Source organism: Schistocerca nitens, chromosome 8 (genome assembly GCF_023898315.1).
Source record: "Schistocerca nitens isolate TAMUIC-IGC-003100 chromosome 8, iqSchNite1.1, whole genome shotgun sequence".
Lineage (NCBI taxonomy): Eukaryota > Metazoa > Arthropoda > Insecta > Orthoptera > Acrididae > Schistocerca > Schistocerca nitens.
In genome coordinates this window covers 176,961,407-176,984,019 of record NC_064621.1, presented here as the reverse complement: position 1 = coordinate 176,984,019, position 22,613 = coordinate 176,961,407, and the positions used below count along the sequence as shown (strand labels likewise).

Here is a 22,613-nt window from a genome sequence, read left to right as displayed (position 1 = left end):
TGCCATAGGTCTGATGATGGTCATGTGATATGACCGAAACCGGTCATCTGTGTTCTTGTAACATATGTGGTGTGATTAAGACTGAATTTTAAAAACACAAAATTTTAAAATGGAAAAATTTTAAAATTTTAAATGATGTTTTATTCTTACCTTTCTGGTCACTATCAAGATGCTTTCTTCACATTCTGTAATGGATGAAGTAACTGAAGATACTGGCAAGATCTCTGTCCAGAACGTGAAGAGGAATAGGAGTCAAAAGAAAACAAGCAGTGTTTTTACGGTGGCTCATGTATTTTTTATTTTTTCATCTGTTTTCCTATAAAAAGCTTAACATACGTATAAAAAAGATTGAATAAAACGATATGTGGAAAGGGGTGTACTGCGTCGCGTCGTTTGTATTTACAAGATGATGGGGATAACGTGTAATAGTAGTGTTTCTCCGTTGCCGGTCTGGAGAAGGGACCCGTGTTGCTCCGTCGAGCCCGAGGCCTCTGTGCGTGCCGCCGTGCCGCCGAGGGGCCGGGGGCGGGCGCGCCGGCGTCGGCGCCTGCGGGGGCGGCGTCGGCGGCGGGCCGGCAGCGTGCCAGGTACAGCGTTGTAACGGCTGCGCGGTGTCTACGGCCGCGCGGCGCGCGCCCCTCAGTAGGGGGCGCCGTACGACGAAGACGGGTAGTTGTAGCCGCCGCCGCCTCCGTGTCCGTACGTCGTCTGCTCGTACTGCGCCACCTGGATCGCCTGCCGGATGCCCTCCAGGTCGATGCCGACGACGCGCTGGCTCACGTAGCCGGGCACTCCGTACGAGGTGGAAGGCACGCCGTACGCCGTGGACACGCCGCCGTGGCCGCCGCCGCCGCCGCCGATGTAGCCGCCACCGCCGCCGCGCTGCTGTTCTTCGCGCAGCAGGATGGCGCGGATCTTGCCGAGCAGTTCGGCGTCGACGGTGGCGCCCTCGCTGGTGGTGTAGCCGGGGCTCACCGAGATGTAGCCGCCGCCGCCGCCGCCTCCGATGAAGCTGCCGCCGCCTCCGCCGATGAAACTGCCGCCCCCACTGGGACGGTTGTAGCTGTAGCCGCTCGGCGGCTCGGCCGTGGCGGCTGCCACCATCGCCGCCACCACACACTGCGCACACACAAAACACGACCGGTGAAAACCTCGGCTGCTACAGGTACAGTCTGTCTGTACTACTGCCGCGCCAGTAGAACTGGGCGAACAATACTCGCGTTCGAACGGGCTCGAGATTTCCCGATACGCCGCAGCGTACGATACAGTATCGAGCTCGTTCGAACTATCACGTGACATTTGAATCGCGCAAGAGATACACAAGAAACTACGAACTAGCCACAACAACAAGCTATGGTTCCGCTTAAAATTTGGCAGTTTCGTGAAACACTGGAGGAAATAGCATTAAATCCTACCACTGACAAACTCATGGTGCGTTTGAACAAATTCACAATATGAGTACCGGTATGCATCGATACGTAAGAATTTATAGTGATTTTTAAGAAAAGGTAACAGAAAAAAGCGAAAGTACTGTCCTCTACAAAATATTACTTGACTGAACGCAGTATAATACTTTATTTGCCTATGAGAGGCGGTAATGATTGGTTGTAAATGAGCTATTCAGTCCCTGTTCACGTATTAGAATAACAGATAAAAACTTTACCAGATTTTAATCAGTATTAACCCGTTCATTTGAAACACTCGAGACAGTTAATCAATAATTAAATGGCGAACAAACGAAATGTATCGTGATATAGTGACTGTAATTATTATCACGAGACCCGGCCTGGAGATTGTACCGTCAGACCTCACTAGATCGCAGGACGAGCGAACACTCGAGAATTGGACAGAATTATGATTGAAGTGTTTATTTATTTATTATTTGTCGTTGTTGTGCATGGCCGGTCGGTGTGGCCGTGCGGTTCTAGGCGCTTCAGTTTGGAACCGCGTGACCGCTACGGTCGCAGGTTCGAATCCAGCCTCGGGCATGGATGTGTGTGATGTCCTTAGGTTAGTTAGGTTTAATTAGTTCTAAGTTCTAGGCGACTGATGACCTCAGCAGTTAAGTCGCATAGTGCTCAGAGCCATTTGAACCATTTTTTTTTTTTTTTTTTTTTTTTTTTTTTGTTGGGCATGACCTGCACCCTAGAAAAGTTTTCAGTCCATGCAGAAGTCACTAGATTGCAGAGCGATCAAAAGATCGAACATAACCCGAGGGATCTCCCGAGCTATTCGAATAGTTTTGTTCAAACACATCTCTAATTAGAAGTCGCAACTACCACCTGATTGGCTACATTGCCCCATTTATCCACGATAACAACGAGACAGATGATGTTTACCGCGAGGACTCGCCTAGTAGTGCTGCACATTCGCATAGCGCAACTTGGGGCAGCGCATGCGCACAGAGCATTTACTTCTTACAGTGCCCATGGCCTCTCTCATAGAGGACACCCCTCGGCACGACCGTAGCGAGAGCAGTGGGGAAAGTGGCCTGTGTAATTCTATACAGGAGAACTTAGAAATAATTTCGCATGTTGCATTGCCAGACAGATGATTTACGTGCCTTCTGTTTCAGTGCTTTCCTTGGGTTCTTTTTAATAGTTACTATTATCTGTGTTCCGTGCAGTGTCAACAGCATTTACGGCGTGTCTGCGCCTTGTTTCGTTACTGATTTAAAAGGAGCACTGCGGACTGGTCGATATAACGTTGTGAAACAGTCTGTAGACGGCCCTTGTGACGTAGTTGTGTGAAGAGAGCGGGGACTAGCCTCCTTGCTCTTTGTTTGGAAACACTATACCTTGTCACGCAGTGGATGTGAAGCACCATACGGAGAACAATAGTAAGTCCCACCCAGTAGTGAAGGAGAGAGGGGAGAGGGCTACGAGATTGAACGCTAACTCATTGTGCAAGTGCGAAATTACAAATTTAGTGGTGCGCTATTAGATACCCAGTCAGTTCTCAAATGTTTTCTGTGATTCTTAGGTATGTTCCATAGTATTAGCTCAAGGCTACATCCGCTGGACGTTGTTACTGGTTAGGACAAGTCACATAATGGCAACCTATTGCATCCGTAGAATTCCCTCAATGATTTGTTAATGTGAGATATACCGAGATGCAGCGTCGTATACACTCCACATAAAACCGCAGGAAAACGGGCTGAGTAAATCTGTGCAAACGTTAGAGGAAGGCAATGGTATATCAGTCCAGTAGAACTACGCCAGTAAAAAGCTCACGAGTCGAAACCAGCTTTCAGGTCGATGACAGTTTCACCTTTACCAATCCATGTGCACGTGTCAGACCTGGTATTGTACCCTTCCGCGAATGTGGGACTGGCAAGCCCCGTTGCAGCTAAGAACCTACCGCTATGAGACTGGATATTAAGTCGTGCGACGGAATCGAACTGAATATTACATCCCGTCGAGACTGAATATTTACGTCCTGCTACAGATATGAGACTGGATATTCATAACAGTATTCGGTTCAGATTGGATAAACTTCCGACGTGCCTACGGCTGTACCTCACGGAGATGCTGGGTCTTACAAACCTACACGGAGATTGATACGAGACGAGTTTTCATTTGCAATATAAATAATGTACAAAATATCCACCCAGTCGTCAATATGTGAACCCAGTCCTTGCATCAATGATGCTCTCTGGATACGAATCGGCCTGTGGAATGTTTTCTGTTCGCTTGAGGGTGACGGCATAGAATAATACTTAATCGTCGTAGGTGGAGTGTCTAGTGCCGCCTCCAGAAATACTGATGTAACTCGAGGGAAATTCTTTGAAATCCTTGGAAACAAATGAGAAATGCGCGTGCGAGTAATTTTTTTAGCAGGTTAGTTACCTGTGCTGCGGCTGTACACGTTAGGTAGGGGAAACAGCATTAGAACTTTTTGTGTTGTCTACATCGATGTTATAGAGGTCTAGAACAAGATTAGGGAAGCGAATAGCCCTCGTGTCTTTTAGAGCGATGTTGTCTTGCAGCCATTTAATGATATCATGGACGGAGCTATAGCTCTCGAATACGAGACCAGTATCTTAACCTCTCTAACGTGTCACTCGATTCGTGTTTCAAATTTCGATCATTAGGCGGCTTACTGCTTTGTACAAACAAACACATCATCGTTTGTGATTTTTATTAACATGTGTTTGTGCTACACCAGTTGGTTGTGTCAGTTAAGCTAAACTTTGCTTTGCAGAATGGTTGAATCGTACACAAAATTCCCTGCAGTCCGCTAACATGTACCCCACTGCCAGGCCATTGAACATGAACTGATACAGATAACTGATTTCTAAAACAGAAACGCTGTTTCGAGACGATTTCACACATTTGTAATACAGGGTTCTCAAGTCAGATACTCGTTTAAATGATGAACAAGCTACGGCGTTTGTTAGCAGAATAAAGCTGCATCCCTTCAGGTGACTACCGACAGAAAGAGAGAATGATAGCGTAGTTATAACATAGAAGAAACATGGAAAAGATACACAGTCCGGACTCTCACGTCCAATCTTGCTACCATCTTCCGAGGTAAAACACAATTTAGAATTTGTTCCGGACGGATGCAACAACCAATGAAGAACTTATAACCTACAAACACGAGCTACGGTCGCAGGTTCGAATCCTGCCTCGGGCATGGATGTGTGTGATGTCCTTAGGTTAGTTAGGTTTAACTTGTTCTAAGTTCTAGGGGACTGATGACCACAGCAGTTGAGTCCCATAGTGCTCAGAGCCATTTGAACCATACAAACACGACAAACATTTAAGAAAGCGTGACGGGATAGCGCTGTAACTGAAAGCACTCCTCAAACACTGAGATGCAGATGTGCACTCTATTCCTCGGGTTACTAAGTAAAAGCTCAGCTATTATAGATTAAGCGGTTGTTAGACCGAAAGCAGATAGCAGGCGAGAACATATCCACACAAATCAGAAACGCCTGATATTTAACCCAAGGTTACAATCTAACAAAGTGAAGAGAGTTTTACGATTTTCCGCTGGTCGTAGCGCATATCTTTTGCAGCACAAAAACGATAACAGATCCTCAGCGCTAATGAGACACGCTACTTTCGCTTGTGCCCTCCTAAGTGTGGATTCTGCTACCGGTACTTTCACTCCACACTATAGCTTCTTCGTGAGTAGCGTGACTGAATGTACACAGAGATGGTTGTTTTTAGTTCCTGCGGAAATGTTTCACGAGGCTGATGTATAATCTCTATCGGCTATAGTATATTGTATTGAACTATACGGTATTTTGACGCTTTCGATTAACGCAGAATAAATTAAGAAGAACAGGACAAAAATTGAATTGCGATTTGAGTAGACGTAATTAGACACCCTGAAATTTTCGTTTCTTACCTTCTGGAAATGGCAGTATTCTGGCATAATGTTTTTCCTTGTGCATGGATAAAAAATGAAATAATACAGTGTGCGTTTAATTCTGCGGGAAATACAATTAAACTTGAATAATTGAAGAAATTTTCCGAGTCCAAATACGTACACGAGTTTATTATTACCTAGTTGGCAACGCGTGAATTGCTTTTCTAAACTTTGAACTAAGGATAAAGGTACTAGAACCTGCGTAAGTATTTCACTGTTCGTTTCTGCTCAGATCTTACAGTTCTATTATGATTATCAACGAACGGTGAGACACTTAATATCTATGTCTAGCTGTAAGCCTACTGGAAAGCAACTCAAGTACAAGTAGAGCCCACATACGAGCTGCCTGAAAAATTGTAGTTGTGCTACAAACTGTATCTCTTACAGGGAACATTCATCTGACAGAATGAGCGATAGTCCTGAGGTAATGACAGAAAAGATGGTGCTATAAGAGGGAAAAAACCAGAACATTATACAGTTTGGTGACTCAGTTCCCGAATGTCCCTTGCACTCCCACAAGGAGCAGTGTTTAGAGACTGGATCCGAACTTTGGAGGTGCGCGGTTCAAACCTCCGTCCGTCCATTATGGTTTCAGTTTTCGGGGTTTCGCATTAATTGAAGCTAAACCTACGATGGTTCTTCCAGAACGTGCTGCCATATTTCCGTTCCATCGTTGTCCAGTGTGCGCTCGCGCCCTGTATCTAGTGATCTCCATGTCGACGGGATGTTAAAAGTGGCACCTCCCTTGTTTCTCTATGATTTACCAGTCACAAGCTATGTTGTTACAGCTTGTCCACTTAAGACTGATCAACACCAGTCACCGTGACTGCAGATGAATTAGCAAAAATTTACACGAGACTGTAGAGTCAACTATGCTAACACAATTTCCACGTCGTAAATTTCTCTGAAACTTATCCAATTTGAAAGCCTATCGTTGCCCTTTCATGCGTTAGTTGGTTTCTGAGTGGTGTCATTTACATAGAAACTTTGGGGCTCATAGTCATCAGATTCGTTGAAGTTATTTTAGTATCTACTGAGCGTCATAATAGCTAACTGGCCTCACTTAAGCTCTGAACGGGTTAATTTTACTTCTGGGATGATACAACACTAGAATGTATTGATACTCTGAATGCATATTTTTGTGACTGACTGACAGTCTTATGAGAAATTATGGGGAGCTGGCTGAAGCAAGACGAGATATGAGTTCTGACATGTATTGATCTTCCCTTGGCTTCTGACTGGTGTCATTTACATAGAAACTTTGGGGCTGGTAGTCATCATATTCGTTGAAGTTGTTTTCGTATCTACTGGGCATCATAACAGCTAACTAGGCTCACAAGCTTTGGACGGTTTAATGTTACTTCCGGGATAATACAACACTAGAATGTATTGATGCTCTGAATGCATATTTTTGTGACTGAGTGACAGTCTTATGGCAAGTTATGGGGAGCTGGCTGAGGCAAGACCAGATATGAGTTCTGACATGTATTGATCTTCCCCAGAATAAAGAACATGTAGGCACAGGAATGCTTCTCCAGTAAGAAGTTCTGGAAATGAAAAGGTGGCTCTACATGTGAAATTATTACGGTTTTCAAGACGAACACGGCAAAGTAGCAGATAGCTGGACCCTCGCACTGATCTCGGCAAAAATCTAGTACGACCATGACATGAGAGTCTGGTTCTGCGATTAATAATGTCCGCGTAGCCCATTTAACCGCGGCCGATTTTGAGAGGCAAAATCGGGAGGACACGACAAGATAACTTGCTGCTGTGGTCGGCGTATGCTTACCAGAGCCAAGGCGTTCATCTCGCTTAGGAGCTCCGACTGATGTTGTTGCGAAGCTGCGGGAGCAACTGACGCTTTGGCCAGGTCCGCAGCCGGCATTTATACCCGGGCGCGGGAGCGCACCTGCGTGACGTCACGGCGAAATGTGCATAGCCGCACCGCCGGCGGTGAGCGAGGGGCGCGGTAGGGGGGGAAAGGGGGGCTGGGAGAGGATGCCGCGCAGCGCACCCGCGTGTGTGTGTGTGTGTGAGCGCGTGAGTGTGTGCGTGTGAGAAAAAGTGGTACTGGAAAGCGGCGGCAGCGGCTGACCCCCTCCCGGCGCGGCGAGATGAGCAGCCGGTGGCGGCGGTAGGGGTCAGCGGGGTGACCAGGAATCGGGGACGAGCCGCGAGGAGCTGCTGGCCGCTGCGGGCCCCTGGGGGCCTCTCTCACACTGACCGCTGGCTGGCCGCTGCGGCCGGCGCCTTACCGCCCGCTCAACACTCTGCGTTGCACGCCAAAGAAGCGAAGAGCTGAGTTCAGTCTGTCAGAGAAGAAGCCAAAAATCAGTCACATCACAATATGCGTCTACATCAAGGAGGTCTGCAAATGCGGCCATCGTGCCAGCGACGTCAGTATCTCTCTGCCGATTTGAATTTGCTTGATAAAACGTATAGAACACGAGACGTATCTGCCCTACTGCTCGTGTTACTAGGACTACATTCACCCGTTAAACCTTACATATGAGCTAATTCGTGCATGTTGAACCACTCAGACTCTGGAATTTTTAGAGCGGCAAAACTATAGGCCTATATCTCTGACATCGATCTGTTATAGAATTTTATAATATATTTTTTGCTCGCGTATCATGTCAGTTTGGATTCCGTAGAAATGTTGGAACACGTGAGGCAATACTGACCCTACGACTTATCTTAGAAGAAAGATTAAGGAAAGGCAAACCTACGTTTCTAGCATTTGTAGACTTAGAGAAAGCTTTTGACAACGTTAACTGGAATACTCTCTTTCAAATTCCGAAGGTGGCAGGGATAAAATACAGGGAGCGAAAGCCGGCCGCGGTGGCCGTGCGGTTCTAGGCGCTCCAGTCCGGAGCCGCGCTGCTGCTACGGTCGCAGGTTCGAATCCTGCCTCGGGCATGGGTGTGTGTGATGTCCTTAGGTTAGGTTTAAGTAGTTCTCAGTTCTAGGGGACTGATGACCACAGCAGTTGAGTCCCATAGTGCTCAGAGCCATTTGAACCATTTTGAACCAGGGAGCTAAGGCTATTTACAGTTTGTACAGAAAGCAGATGGCAGTTATGAGTCGAGGGGTATGAAAGGGAAGCAGTGCTTGGGAAGGGAGTGAGACAGGGTTGTAGCCTCTCCCCAATGTTATTCAAGCTGTAAATTGAGCAAGCAATAAAGGAAAGAAAAGAAATTAGTATTAAAATCCATGGAGAAGAAAAAAAAAACTTGGAGGTTCGCCGATGACGTTGTAATTCTGTCAGAAACAGCAAAGGACTTGGAAGAGCAGCTGAACGGAATGGACAGTGTCTTGAAAGGAGGGTATAAGATGACCATCAACAAAAGCAAACCGAGGATAATGGAATGTAGTCGAATTAAGTCGGGTGATGCTGAGGGAATTAGATTAGGAAATGAGACATTTAAAGTAGTAAAGGAGTTTTGCTATTTGAGGAGCAAAATAACTGATTATGGTCGAAGTAGACAGGATATAAAATGTAGACTGGCAATGGCAAGGAAAGCGTTTCTGAAGAAGAAAAATTTGTTAATATCGGGTATAGATTTAAATGTCAGGAAGTCGTTTCTGAAAGTATTTGTATGGAGTGTAGCCATGTATGGAAGTGAAACGTGGACGATAAATAGTTTAGACAAGAAGAGAATAGAAGCTTTCAAAATGTGGTGCTACAGAAGAATGCTGAAGATTGTATGGGTAGATCACATAACTGATGAGGAGGTATTGAATAGAATTGGAGAGAAGAGAAATTCGTTGCACAACTTGACTAAAAGAAGGGACCGGTTGGCAGGGCATAACCTGAGGCATCAAGGGATCACCAGTTTAGTATTGGAGGGCAGCGTGGAGGGTAAAAATCGTAAAGGGAGACCAAGAGATGAATACACTAAGCAGATTCAGAAGGATGTAGGCTGCAGTAGGTACAGGGAGATGAAGAAGCTTGCACAGGATAGAGTAGCATGGAGAGCTGCATCAAACCAGTCTCAGGATGAAGACCACAACAACAACAACATCATGTCATAGCTGGAAAGCCACAATCTACTCTGTAGGAATCAATATGGATTCCGGAAACAGCGATCGTGTGAGACCCAACTCGCTTTATTTGTTCATGAGACCCAGAAAATATTAGATACAGGCTCTCAGGTAGATGCCATTTTCCTTGATTTCCGGAAGGCGTTCGATACAGTTCCGCACTGTCATCTGATAAACAAAGTAAGAGCCTACGGAATATCAGACCAGCTGTGTGGCTGGATTGAAGAGTTTTTAGCAAACAGAACACAGCACGTTGTTCTCAATGGAGAGACGTCTCAACAGACGTTAGAGTAACCTCTGGCGTGCCACAGGGGAATGTTATGGGACCATTGCTTTTCACAATATATATCAATGATATATACGAATGTTGTGCGGAACAGTACGTAGAGAATGTGGGTTTCACGGGAGGCGTGCCAGAGATAAATCCCTGCAGTCGCGCTTTCCTCTGTGTCCTCGGTGGCTCAGATGGATAGAGCGTCTCCCATGTCAGCAGGAGATCCCGCGTTCGTGTCCCGGTCGGGGCACACATTTTTATCTGTCCCCGTTGACATATGTCAACGCCTGTAAGCAGCTAAGGGTGTTCATTTCATTGTAATATATAAATGACCTAGTAGATAGTGTCGGAAGTTCCATGTGGCTTTTCGCGGGTGATGCTGCAGTATACAGAGAAGTTGCAGCATTAGAAAATTGCAGCGAAATGCAGGAAGATCTGCAGCGGATAGGCACTTGGTGCAGGGAGTGGCAACAGACGCTTAACACAGACAAATGTAATTTATTGCGAATACATAGGAAGAAGGATCTTTTATTGTATGATTATATGATAGCGGAACAAACACTGATAGCAGTTAGTTCTGTGAAATATCTGGGAGTATGCGTACGGAACGATTTGAAGTGGAATGATCATATGAAATTGTTGGTAAGGCGGGTGCCAGGTTGAGATTCATTGGGAGAGTCCTTAGAAAATGTAGTTCATCAACAAAGGAGGTTGCTTACGAAACACTCGTTCGACCTATACTTGAGTACTGCTCATTAGTGTGGGATCCGTAGCAGGTCGGGTTGACAGAGGAGATAGAGAAGATCCAAAGAAGAGCGGCGCGTTTCGTCACAGGGTTATTTGGTAAGCGTGAGAGCTCTACGGAGATGTTTAGCAAACTCAAGTGGCAGACTCTGCAAGAGAGGCGCTCTGCATCGCGGTGTAGCTTGCTGTCAAGGTTTCGAGAGGGTGCGCTTCTGGATGAGGTATCGAATATATTGCTTCCCCCTACTTATACCTCCCGAGGAGATCACGAATGTGCGCGCACGGAGGCTTTCCGGCAGTCGTTCTTCGCGCGAACCATACGCGACTAGAACAGGAAAGGGAGGTAATGACAGTGGCACGTAAAGTGCCCTCCGCCGTACACCGTTGGGTGACTTGAGGAGTATAAATGTAGTTGTAGATGAGAGAGTTCCGTCTCTGAATTTCTATCGTCGCCGGCGTCCCGACAAATATCTTTGTACATACGGATGTACGGACGTGTTCTCATATCATGTTGCGTGCAGACCGTCAAGTGGCCGTTACAAACACCGTACACGAGCACTTGTCCCCTATTATCCCGTATGAACTTCATTCGGCGACATCCACTGTATCACCGTCAGTTCCTGGATCTTTATGAAGAAACTGATGGTTAATTCTGTGACTTGCTTATCACACAGCAGTTTCGGTATAAGTTCCATTTCGTTTTTACAATCTCCGATACGAAATAGATGTTTTTACCACTGAAAAATGTAGAGCCGATTCACAGCTGTCAGATCCTGCCTGGTTGTTTGTGTTATCAGTTTTTTCGAAATCACATCCCAAGAGAATGAACTGAACCTGAAATTTCAGAAACGGACAACCTCGTCTTTCATTTCTATAAAATCATGAAAGGATTGTCCGCCCCCGGTAGCTGAGTAGTCAGCGCGACATAATGTCAGTCCTAAGGGCCTGCATTCGATTCCCGGCCGGGTCGCAGATTTTCTCCCCTCAGGGACTGGGTGTTGTGTTGTCCTGATCATCATCACTTCATCCCCATCGATGCGCAAGTCGCCGAAGTGGCGTCAAATCGAAAGACTTGCACCCGGTGAACGGTCTAACCGACGGGAGGTCGACATTTACTTTTATTTTATGAAAGGATTTCGGAGAAAGCTGTCATTGTCTGAAGCACAGCTGGAAGGAGAAAACTTTTCTCATTTCACTGTTTCAAAGAATTTTGTGCTATAATCCCAGATGAAGTCAGCTTTGATTTTCGGAAAAAAATTTTCGTGGCTTTTTGGAGAGATTTTTCAGATCTTGGTAGAATTTAGAGTGACGTTCTTCTGTTCCAGAATATGCTTGATTGTAACCGTGATAATTTGCTAGCTGAACAACAGTCGGAGCTCATTTTTATTTGCAAGGAAATGCCTTTGTTGAAAGCACACATAAGGAAAACCTCTTGAATTTTACCGTTGAATCTGAAGAAATTTGTCGCTGCTATAGCACGAACAAAGGTTTTCATAAATGATGTATCTGAAGTCAGCACACTGAACGAGATTGACTGATGTACATTTCAAACCAATTCTCTTGATTGGATGCAGCAATACCAGGCCAAACATTCATAATATGTAAAAATGCAAACGCCAGTTTCACAAATCTCATTACCATTTTTGGCTGTTCAGTTTGTGTGATTCAGATGTATGTACACTAGATCTAATATGACTATCTTTTCGCTAACATCGTCTTCGTTAATAACTTTTTTAGTAAATAAATATGTTGGTTATTCTTGTTTCTTATGCACTGCGTGCCACTTACCCATGTTAATATGGAATGCTGAATTTAATTTTTCGTATTTTTTCCCAGAGCTTTCATTCTGTCTCGCGACTATGATGTTGTGGCCCGCGCTCATAATTTTCTCAGTTCCACGGCCCACTATAAAAAAAGATTGGTGACCTCAGACCTATGCCTAAATGTATAATCTGCAAGCCACTGTGGACTGTTGGCACAAGGTATTTTCCATTGTACCACCATATATACTGTCTCTGACGGGTCTCTGTTCTATAATTTGGAACATTTTTACGCTCACGTATTTTGACATTTCTGATGACCAAAAATCTCTGTAGGAATCAACATAGTTTCCTAAAACAACGATCGTGTGACACCGTGCTCACTCAGTTCTTCCAACAGATGCAGAAAGCAGTGGGTACCGGCAGCCAAGTTGACACCGTGTTCTTGACCTCCGAAAGGCATTCTATACAGTCGTGCACTGCTGTCTAATAAACAAAACACGAGCGTGCGGAGTATCAGACCAGTTGTGCATTTGGACTAAAGAGTTTCTGGTAAGCAAAACACTGTATACCAATCTCAACGGAAAGAAATCTTCAGACATGAAAAGTAATTTGGCGCCTGTCCCACTGAAATGTTATAGGATCTGTGCTGGTGCACGCCTTCGCCAGCACACCGATCGGCACTAGGAAACATTGTATAGGAAGCGCTGAACTAGGCGCGCCTATGACCAGAGGAGACCAAGACACGCCCCCAGGCTACACGTCGATGACGCCGCCTGGGCAGCGTAATATAGGCCGCCGCCGCCGACCGAGATGCCTCAATCTCGCAAGCTCGGTACCTCAGTGCGTCGCATCGGGACTCAGTTCTCATTGCACCTCAATACGTTGCACTGTGCTCTAGTCTTCTATCGTGATAGTCGTCGCCCCGCACCTTAGCTAGCTGTAGGGAACATTAATCATTGTATATAGTTGTGATACGGACACGGACAAGATTCAAGAATTAGTACATGTTATCTGATTGCGTTAACCATAGAACTCCACATTGGACATTCTTGAAGTTACGTACTCAATTGGTTTCTGTATGAAGTTTATTTTAACCACGTTTGCATTATGTGTTGTAGTGAGAGGAAACCGGCCACCCACCACCCTCTCCTCATCCAGCTGGGAATCACAAAACATTACAAGACGGCACAGCCACAACAGAAACAATATCTTACACAATATAAGCAATGCAACACATTTTTTTCTAGGTCAGCTTCGGTTGAAAAAATGCGGAATTTTTAGTGGGTCACCTTGGAATATTCTGGCAACGGCCTTGCCGCAGTGGATATACCGGTTCCAGTGAGATCACCGAAGTTAAGCGCTGTCTGGCGTGGCCGGCATTTGGATAGGTGACCATCCTGGCCGCCATGTGCTGTTGCCATTTTTCGGGGTGCATTCAGCCTCGTGATGCTACTGGACCGAATAGTAGCGGCTACGGTCAAAGAAAACCATCTAAATGACCGGGAGAGCGGTGTGCTGACCACACACCCCTCCTATCCGCATCCTGACGATGATACGGCGGTCGGATGGTCCCGATGGGCCACTTGTGGCCAGAAGACGAAGTTCTTGGAATATTCACGCTTCAGCTCCTATAGTTTCATGAATTTCCAATAGGTGGCGGCACTATCGTAGCCTTCAGAACAGCGTCTTGAACAGAGGTGCGTTCCAAACAGAGAGCTGTCATTGAGTTTCTTTTGGTGCAAAAGCAGAGTGTCGCAGATATTCATAGGTGCTTGCAGAATGTCTGCAGGGACCTGGGAACAAAACGACGGCTCGTCGTTGGGCGAGGCATCTGCCAACATCGGAACAAGGGCGCAAATATATAGGACCGCCCACGTGGAACGTGCAGACAGTCTCAGTCGAGATGTTCGACGGATCACAGTCAAACATCTCGCTGCACGACTGGACGTCTCTGTTGGTAGTGCCCACACGCTTGCCCACAGTTGGGGTACTCATAGACGTGTGGTCGCTGGGTTTCTCAACGCCTAACAGAAGACCAGAAAGACCTGTGAAGGACCATCTGTGCGGAATTACTTGCGCGTTACGAGACTGCCCATGAAAATTTTCTGTCGAACGTCGGCACAGTCGATGAAACATGGCTGCATCACCACGACAGTTTTCTGGGACTCTGAAGGAATGATTCTGTTTGACGTCCTCCGTCATGGTGCAACGGTCGACTCTGAAGTGTATTGCGCTACACTCATGAAACTGAAGAAACAACTTCAGCTCGTTCATCGCCACAAAAACGCAAACGACCATCTCCTTCTTCATGACAGCCCAAGGCCTCACAAAAGTTGAGAGGTGGCATGAGCCCGCTCTCATATTTCTATCTGAGTAATTCGATTTTCCTCTCTGATTGCATGCAGTGAAAAGCTGCTATTCCTTCACACGCGGACTTCCCACGCAGCGTCTCTTGTCACCCAGGTGGTCCGGTGACAGGCGAGTTCTGCTGAGCTTGAAAGGGTTAAGCCGACGGGTGTGAGGGAGCTGAGTGGATGCTTTCCAGACGCCGACATTGTCATAAGAGCGGGAGCGACATGCCCAGATGGGCCGGAAGGGAAGGCTGGGCTAGAGATTCCGTTACTTTGCAGAAACTTAATGAAAACCGTTTCTGGCGGGCTACCAGCGAGGCGTTCCCAGGCAGTCTTGGCGGGCAAATTCCCGCGTTTTCTGCAAAATCGTTACTGTGATTGGCTTGCTCAGGGCATAGCTCCGTGACGTAGCAAAGTCGGCGCAGAAATTGGCGCCAAGACTCTCCATTGGTGGAAAGGTAGTGCTTCAGCAATAGAGTGGAATTTTCCGCCGGTTTTAGAGTTGCTGATTGGAACGTTTAACCACGGCCACTGTCGTGGGGGCGGGAATGTTCTGTGTTCGGTTTGTATGGGTGCTCTTGAGAAGGTCGGCTCTCGCCTTTCAGTCGGCGTAGGTTACAAGACTGAGCTCTCGCTGCTTTGGACAGCCTGCCTTCCGTTGGCTGTCTAATATACTTTTATTTAATTGTAACTGTTTGACGAAGTTGCTGAAGTTTCGACTTCAGCGCAACTCTCCGAGTACAGTTGGCAGTTGAGCGTTTTGTGTACAAGTGGCCTATGTTGTGTGTCTTGAGCAGTTTTGGCTAAAGTTGACTGTATCGGAGTTACTGTGTGACTTCGCTCGTTAAAATCAGTCACTGTACCGTTAGTGATTGTGTGGCGGGCCTTCTTCGTCTCCCTCAGAGGCGCATTTGTATTGATAGGAAGTCTTTATTCTGGAACAACCAGACCAGGATAATTTGTTTCGGGCTATACTCGCGCCATTATCATCACCACGACGGAACGTCGAAGCAACCAGCCATCGCTTCCGGTACGCCAGATTGTGTCCTTGCAGTTAAGAAGACAGCTTGGTTCAAATGGTTCAAATGAGTGTACACTTCACCAGTTAGCAATCCTTTGTTATATTTACACCAACTATCTTCTTCTTTAGGACACAAGCTATGTTGGGGATTTTCATCGTCTTTATTGTTTACAGTAATAACACATACCTTTGGCTTTCCAACATTTCTCCTTTTCTTAAAAGCCTTAAAAGCCTTTCTAATAACTTTACTTTTACTCATTATTATGCTTCAACAAAACAGAGACTCAAGAAACAGAATTAATTACGAATATTTTCGAGATAACGACAAAGTAAATAAACATGAAACAATCGACAATCACACCAGCGATATATATTGAACCATCACAGGTTAGCCACAACACATACTTTATCTCACATCACTAAAATGTACCTGATGAACACGGACGTTAATAATAACACCATTTGACAGCAGTTTAACAGCGCCACAGTGGGTCACGCCCATGTAGAACACATTTCAAAAAAATTTTAAAAATAGTTGTAGTCTTCGGAATTGAATAAATTATATATCTATTAAAAGGCAGTAGTCTCCAGATTCAGAAAACGCAAAAAAGTAAAAATTGAACTTTTCATGATTTTGAGCCTTTCCGGAGCCCCTTAAGATTTGAGTTGCAAGGGATTGGCTCCACATACCACTTTGTCATAAATGTCACAATCTAGTTTATGGACAACTTCACCTTCACCGCATTTATTTGAGTATGCAATTTGATGTATTGTAAATGTTTCATGTGTTTTGTTTATGATTTTGAGTTTAGTCATAATAAATCAAATTGTTATTTTGGACAGAACTTTCATTCTGTTAATCGGTAGATCAACCCTTTCATTTCTCACTACGTTATTGAAACTTTCCTTTATTTAATTAATGTCTACCAAATTAAATTATCGCAGGTGCCAAACGCTTTTCTACTCCACTTGCAGAGCCGATTACAGTCAGTTCGCGTTTCTTCTTAATCCATGTGCAACAGCAAAAGTCGGAGTTAGAATAGGGGGGGGTTTAGAGCATCATTTACATATGAAGATTCTAGAAGAATTTAGTGTTAGATACACGGCTAGCTCCGGGAACTCGCAAAGTCTGCGGACCCGAGAGGAGCTCACAAAACTTCCCTGAACTGTTCTTTCTTGTCCACGCTACAGCCCGGACCTCCCATCTTCCGGCTTCATCCGTTTGGCCCAATGAAGGATGCAATCCGCGGGAAGCAGTATGTGAATGATAGGGAGGTTGTCTATCCGGGCAGAAATTTGCTCCGAGATCGACCAGTAGATTTGTACCATGCCGGGCTAAAGGCCCTCTCAGAAAGGTGACCCATGGGCCGTTGAATTCAACAGCTTGGTAATGTATGTTGAAATACGGAATTTTGTAACTAGAAGCATGGGGCTAATATGGTGTATTGGAATCCAGAATAAAGCCAATCTGTTTTCAAAAAAATGTTGCATTAATTGAACACCCCTCTAATACTATATAGACTATAGGCCTATATCTCTGACGGCTGTCTGTTCTAGCATTTTGGAACATGTTGCATGTGGAGGCCGAAAACATCCTCTTTAGGAACCAACAAAGGTTCCGAAAACAACGATAGCGTGAAACTCTGGTCGCTCTGTTCGTCCAACACACACAGAAAGCTTTAGGTACCGGCTTCCAGGTTGATGCCGTATGCCTTGACTTCCAGAAGGCGTTCGATACAGTTCGGCACTGCCACCTAATGCACAAAATACGAGCGTGCAGAATATGTGAGTTTGGACTGCATTGTTCGTAGCAACCAGGACTCAGTATGTCATTCTAAACGGAGAGAAATTTTCAGACATAAAAGTAATTAGGGTCGTACCCCAGGGGAGTGTTACAAGGCCAATACATAAATGACCTAGTGGATAACGTCAGAAACTGCATGAGGGTTTACGTCGATGACGCTGTTGTATACAGAGAAGTCGCAAATTGTAGCGAAATGCGGGAGACGTGCAGAGGATCGAGGTTTGGTGTAGGAATTGGTATTAGATTGCGAAATGTTACATATACGGTCAAAATAATTTGTCCTTAACGTTTTGGAAGAGTCAGAAGCAGTGAAGCGCAAGTTGCAACAGCCAGACAACAGCCTCAATGAGGAAATTGAACTAAAACATAAATCAATTTTCAGCAACTATATACAACGTCTACAGCGGCCTCCACTACAGTAGACTGTAATATTTTAGTCATCTTCGAGTAACTTTTTAGTTAGTTACATGTTCCAAAGCTTATCTCAACTATTCTTTTATCGAAATGATGGGGAATGAATGAGTTTGCAGGATATGTATGCATGATTACCGTTAACATTAATGAACACATTATATTTAGTCCTACTCATGCAGTTAAATTTGCACGACGCAAAATGTCTGACAGGCAGGGAAGAAAGTTTTAAATCTAATTTAAAATAATTTCTCCTGGACATCTTCTTCTATTCCGTTGACGAATTACTACTTGAATACTGACAGCAACATATTACGGGCTACCAGTATTTAAGTGCAAATTGGTCAATGGAATAGAAGGAGTTGTCCGGGAGAAATTATTTTAAATTAGATTTAAAACTTGCCTCCCTACTTGTTAGACATTTCCTGTCGAGCAAATTATCTAAAATTTTTGTTGCTCCACATACACACATCAAAGAAGTTTTGCATCACCTCGGTTCCGGGAGTTCCGGAACATGTATAGAAAATTGGAATAGAGATCAACATAAACTTCATTGCCGCCCTTTTTGCTGCTCATGTAAACCACACACATGTTGTACCACCGTACAGCGAGACCTTCAGAGGTGGTGCTCGCTTTTGTGCAATTAATGTGTCTGTAGCAACTCGTCCCCTGATCATGAAGACTTTGTCTTATGTCAGCTAGGAGCTTTCGCATAATGTTTTCACAGTTAGGATCAAGTTTTCTTACAATGGATTTGTACGTAATATACAGTTCCTTAGCTTGCACCTAATGTGTAGATCTGCAAATGTGTACACGGATAGTACTTGGCGTTCAGTCGTCACGCTGGCTTCACCGTTATTGTAGATTTTGTGCTCCATGATTATGTAGGTTACCTTAAACTTTTTGTTGCACTATCTGCATACATAGACTTGTATTCTTAATATGTGGTACGCATTATATTTCACATATCTGGCACTATAATGGTTAATATGTGGTATGTCGGTTTGAATTCTTTTATATTTTATTCTATGATTTTATTCTTTTTATTTCTGGCAGTTTCATTATAAATTTTTATTATTTTCATTTCTTTACAATTGCATCATACACTTCATTTTTTGCTTGTATTGTTTACTCTGTACCAAGCCTGTCTCAGTTAATGCCAGTCTTACAGTAAAATCGTTTTAGTGCCATAAGTAGCTCGTGACGTTTGGCCCAAAATGTGTGAGTGCGACAGTGCTGTTAGCTACGATTTCTTCGGTTGTCCCTCCTGCCCGTGGTATTAGTTCTGGCGGCGGCCACTCTATGACGCATATGTATACTGAGGCGACTCTTTGCGGTTCATCGAGCGAGGTGGCGCAGTGGTTAGCACACTGGACTCGCATTCGGGAGGACGACGGTTCAATCCCGCGTCCGGCCATCCTGATTTAGGTTTTCCGTGATTTCCCTAAATCGCTTCAGGCAAATGCCGGGATGGTTCCTTAGAAAGGGCACGGCCGATTTCCTTCCCCATTCTTCCCTAATCCGAGCTTGTGCTCCATCTCTAATGACCTCGTTGTCGACGGGACGTTAAACAGTAATCTCCTCCTCCTTTGCGGTTCTCGCCCGCCAATCTGTTGACTGATCTTGCTTGGCGTCGACATCACGCGATGGGTTGGGCACTTATATGGGTAGCTACGTTTGAGGTTCCCAAATTTGCATTCTACCGTATTTATGCCTTCATTTTACTTTCTTATTACTATGCGACATTTCGGACCGTTCAAAGTTGGTTCGCAGCTTACCTTAGTTCGACAATGAGTGTTCATTTGTTGCTTCATTCCTGTTTTTTTTTTGAGTTAGGCAGCGTTAACCCTGTGCGGTACTGGTTGACTCAAAGAATCTTTACATGCCTCTCCCGCACGGGATCTCGTATGTTACTTGATAAATTTACTGGATTCTTTTTTACATTACAGGTACAATTTTCTCGTACACAATCAAGGTATGGCCTGATTTTCATCTGTACGGAACATTTTAATGTTAATTAATTTCGTATAGTATCCCTCTTAGTTTCGCTCGTTTTTATAGCGCCTGAAGACGGGATTTACGTCCTGAAACCCGAGTAGTATGTATGATTTTATCCAAATAAAGGATTTGTCAAGTACAACTCGAATGGGTCGTTTCATAATGAAAAATGAAGTGGCACGACCATATAAATGGTGATGCAGATACCGAACTGAGATTTATTGGAAGAATCTTCCGGAAATATAGTCCACTAACAAAGGAGGTGGCTCAGAAAACTCTCTTTCGGCCAGTACTTGAATATTACTCGTCAGTCGGGGATCCGTAACAGATAGGATTGATAGAGGAAATAGACAAGATCCAAAACAGAACAGGACGTTTCGTTTCAGATTTATTTAAAAGTGGGAAAACGTCACACAGGTCCTGCAGTGGCAGACGCTTCAAGACGGGCGTATTGCGCCATGTTCTCGTTTACTGTTGGAGATCCGCGAGCGTACGTTCCTACGAAAGTGGACCAATATATTGCTTCCTCCCAATGCGTATGCCTCGCGAGTAGACCGTGTAGATGAAACCAGAGAGGCTCGAGCTCGCGCGGAGTTACAAAGAACCGTTCTTCGCGACTCGAAAAGGAATGGGGGAAAAAAGTACCCTCTGCTGCACACAGTAAAATAGCTTCCGGAAAATAGATGTATTGTGTTAGGGATCCTTCACGTTCCATTCGCGTATGGAGCGCGGGTAGAAGGCGTGCTTGAATGGCTCTGCATGCACTGTGGTAGATATAATCACGTCTTCGCGGTCCCTTCCGGAGCGGTACGTAGGGGGCTGAAGTGTATCTCTAGATTCGTCACTTGATACTAGTTCTCGAAACTTCGGCGGGATAGTCGGCATCTATTTTCGCGGGTTTGCCAGTTCAGATTTTCCGGCAACTCCATGGCGCTTTCTTAAGGTCAAACAAACCTGTGACCACCAGTGCGCCCCTCTTTGTATCCGTCTGTCTACACTTCTGAACAGATAAAACGGTCACTCGGTCACCAGGAGCCAGTTTCAAGTTGCCTGTCTAACAGCCTCCAGAAGTAACACAAATTTGACTTTTAGCATTTAATATAATTATTTAAAATGCTGTCATAATCTACTCATTAAAGAGTACAATCTAACGTTAATAATTTGACACAATATGTCAAGGATTAAAGTTAGTAAGTCTGTGTATGTATTCTATCATTTTTCGGGGGTGCATCCGGGATATTTTTCATTCATGTTCCGATACTTCGGCTGAAAACCTGTCAACCATTCTCAAGGTTTGTAGGTAGTTAGCTTTTAAATCACTTTATACCCCCTGGAGAAAACGCGCATGTATTCGGGATAACATGCGCCAACTTCTACTTACTTTTTTTTTTGACAATAAATATTTTGAAAAGATTGACGGTATAGCCATGGTCTATCTCATCCGTGGTAGCTAATTTATTTACAGAGGACTTCGAAGAAAAGAAAAAGAAATCGACTCTGCAGTTTTAAAACCAACAGTTCACTGGAGGTATGTCGATGACACATTCATAGTTTGGCCCCATGCCGAAGACAAACTGATCAGGCTCCTCGGACATCGGAGCTCCTTTCACGAAAATATCAGATTTACAATGGAACGGGAACGAATGACTGTCTACCGTTTCTGGAACTATTAGTCTGACCTAAGGAAAATGGGTTTTTAGGACGTTTATCGTAAGCCCTCTCATACTGATTTATACTTGCAGGCGTCTAGCTGCTGCGATCCTTTATAAACTATCAGTATCCTCAAAACTGTAGTGTCCGACTCTGACAGCCTACAGAGTGAACAGATACACTTGGAAGAAATTTCATAAGAATGGATATGCAAAACATCAAATTAAGAGATCTGTGCAAGCGAATACGCAAGATCAACCAAAAGAAGAGCAAGCAGAAAGAGTGGTAAAGTCTATGGCCCTTCCTTAAAAATTGCAAGAATAATGAATAAATATAAAGTGGATGCGACCTCTCTTCCACCAGCAAAGACGGCTTCACTTCTGGGATCTGTGATAGATGATCTGCTCTTACGAAAGGCGGGTGTGCATGAAATTACGTTGAGTGTGGTAAACGCCAGTCTTCGTAGGAGAAACGTTACCTTAAACACCCGCCTTCTACAAGCTAGTATATCGGCATTGGCTCAACATTGTATTTCCAATGGCCAGTCCATGTATTATGGGGACGTAAGATACTGTCCACGGCCTCATCCTATTGGAATTCAGTGGTAAGGATATATGCTTTAGAATTGACAATATTTGTGCAGCTTTTTTTTCAGACTGAACTTCGTAATAGGTAATTGCATCGTCTGGAAAACTTGTGCCCTTACAGATAATACTGTCTGCCAGGTCATCAGTATACAGCTTGAACAGCTGCTGTCCCAACGAGTTTCCCAGGGGCACAAATGAAGTTACTTAGATATCTGTCGACGACTCTCCAAGTTAACGTGTTACTGTGCCTCTACCGGAGACTCCTCAGTCAAATCGCAAATTTAGTGCTCGTACCCCACACAGTAGTACTTTTGTTACAATGCGTGGTACTAAGTCAAGAAACACTGCTCTACGTCGCTGTCTTGATACATGGCTCTCATGGTGTCCCGTGAGGAAAACTCTTGTTGGGTTTCGCATGACCAGAGTTTTCGGAATCCATGCTTATTGGCATGGAGGACGTCACTCTGTTCGAGGTAGTGTGGTCGAGCGGTTCTTGGCGCTTCAGTCTGGAACCGCGCGACCGCTACGGTCGCAGGTTCGGATCCTGCCTCGGGCATGGATGTATGTGATGTCCTTAGGTTAGTTAG

At 44.8% G+C, this 22,613-nt stretch overlaps 1 protein-coding gene across 1 annotated transcript; it reads right to left on the bottom strand.

The window, feature by feature from the left end:
* Positions 1-284: 284 nt before the first annotated feature.
* On the bottom strand, positions 285-7,224 carry LOC126199217 (uncharacterized). The gene is made up of 2 exons (XM_049935998.1): positions 7,169-7,224; positions 285-1,119 (listed from the first exon to the last, which is right to left on the bottom strand). The coding sequence occupies exons 1-2, from the start codon at positions 7,184-7,186 to the stop codon at positions 640-642; spliced, it is 498 nt and encodes a 165-aa protein (XP_049791955.1). The 5' UTR covers positions 7,187-7,224; the 3' UTR covers positions 285-639.
* Positions 7,225-22,613: the final 15,389 nt, after the last annotated feature.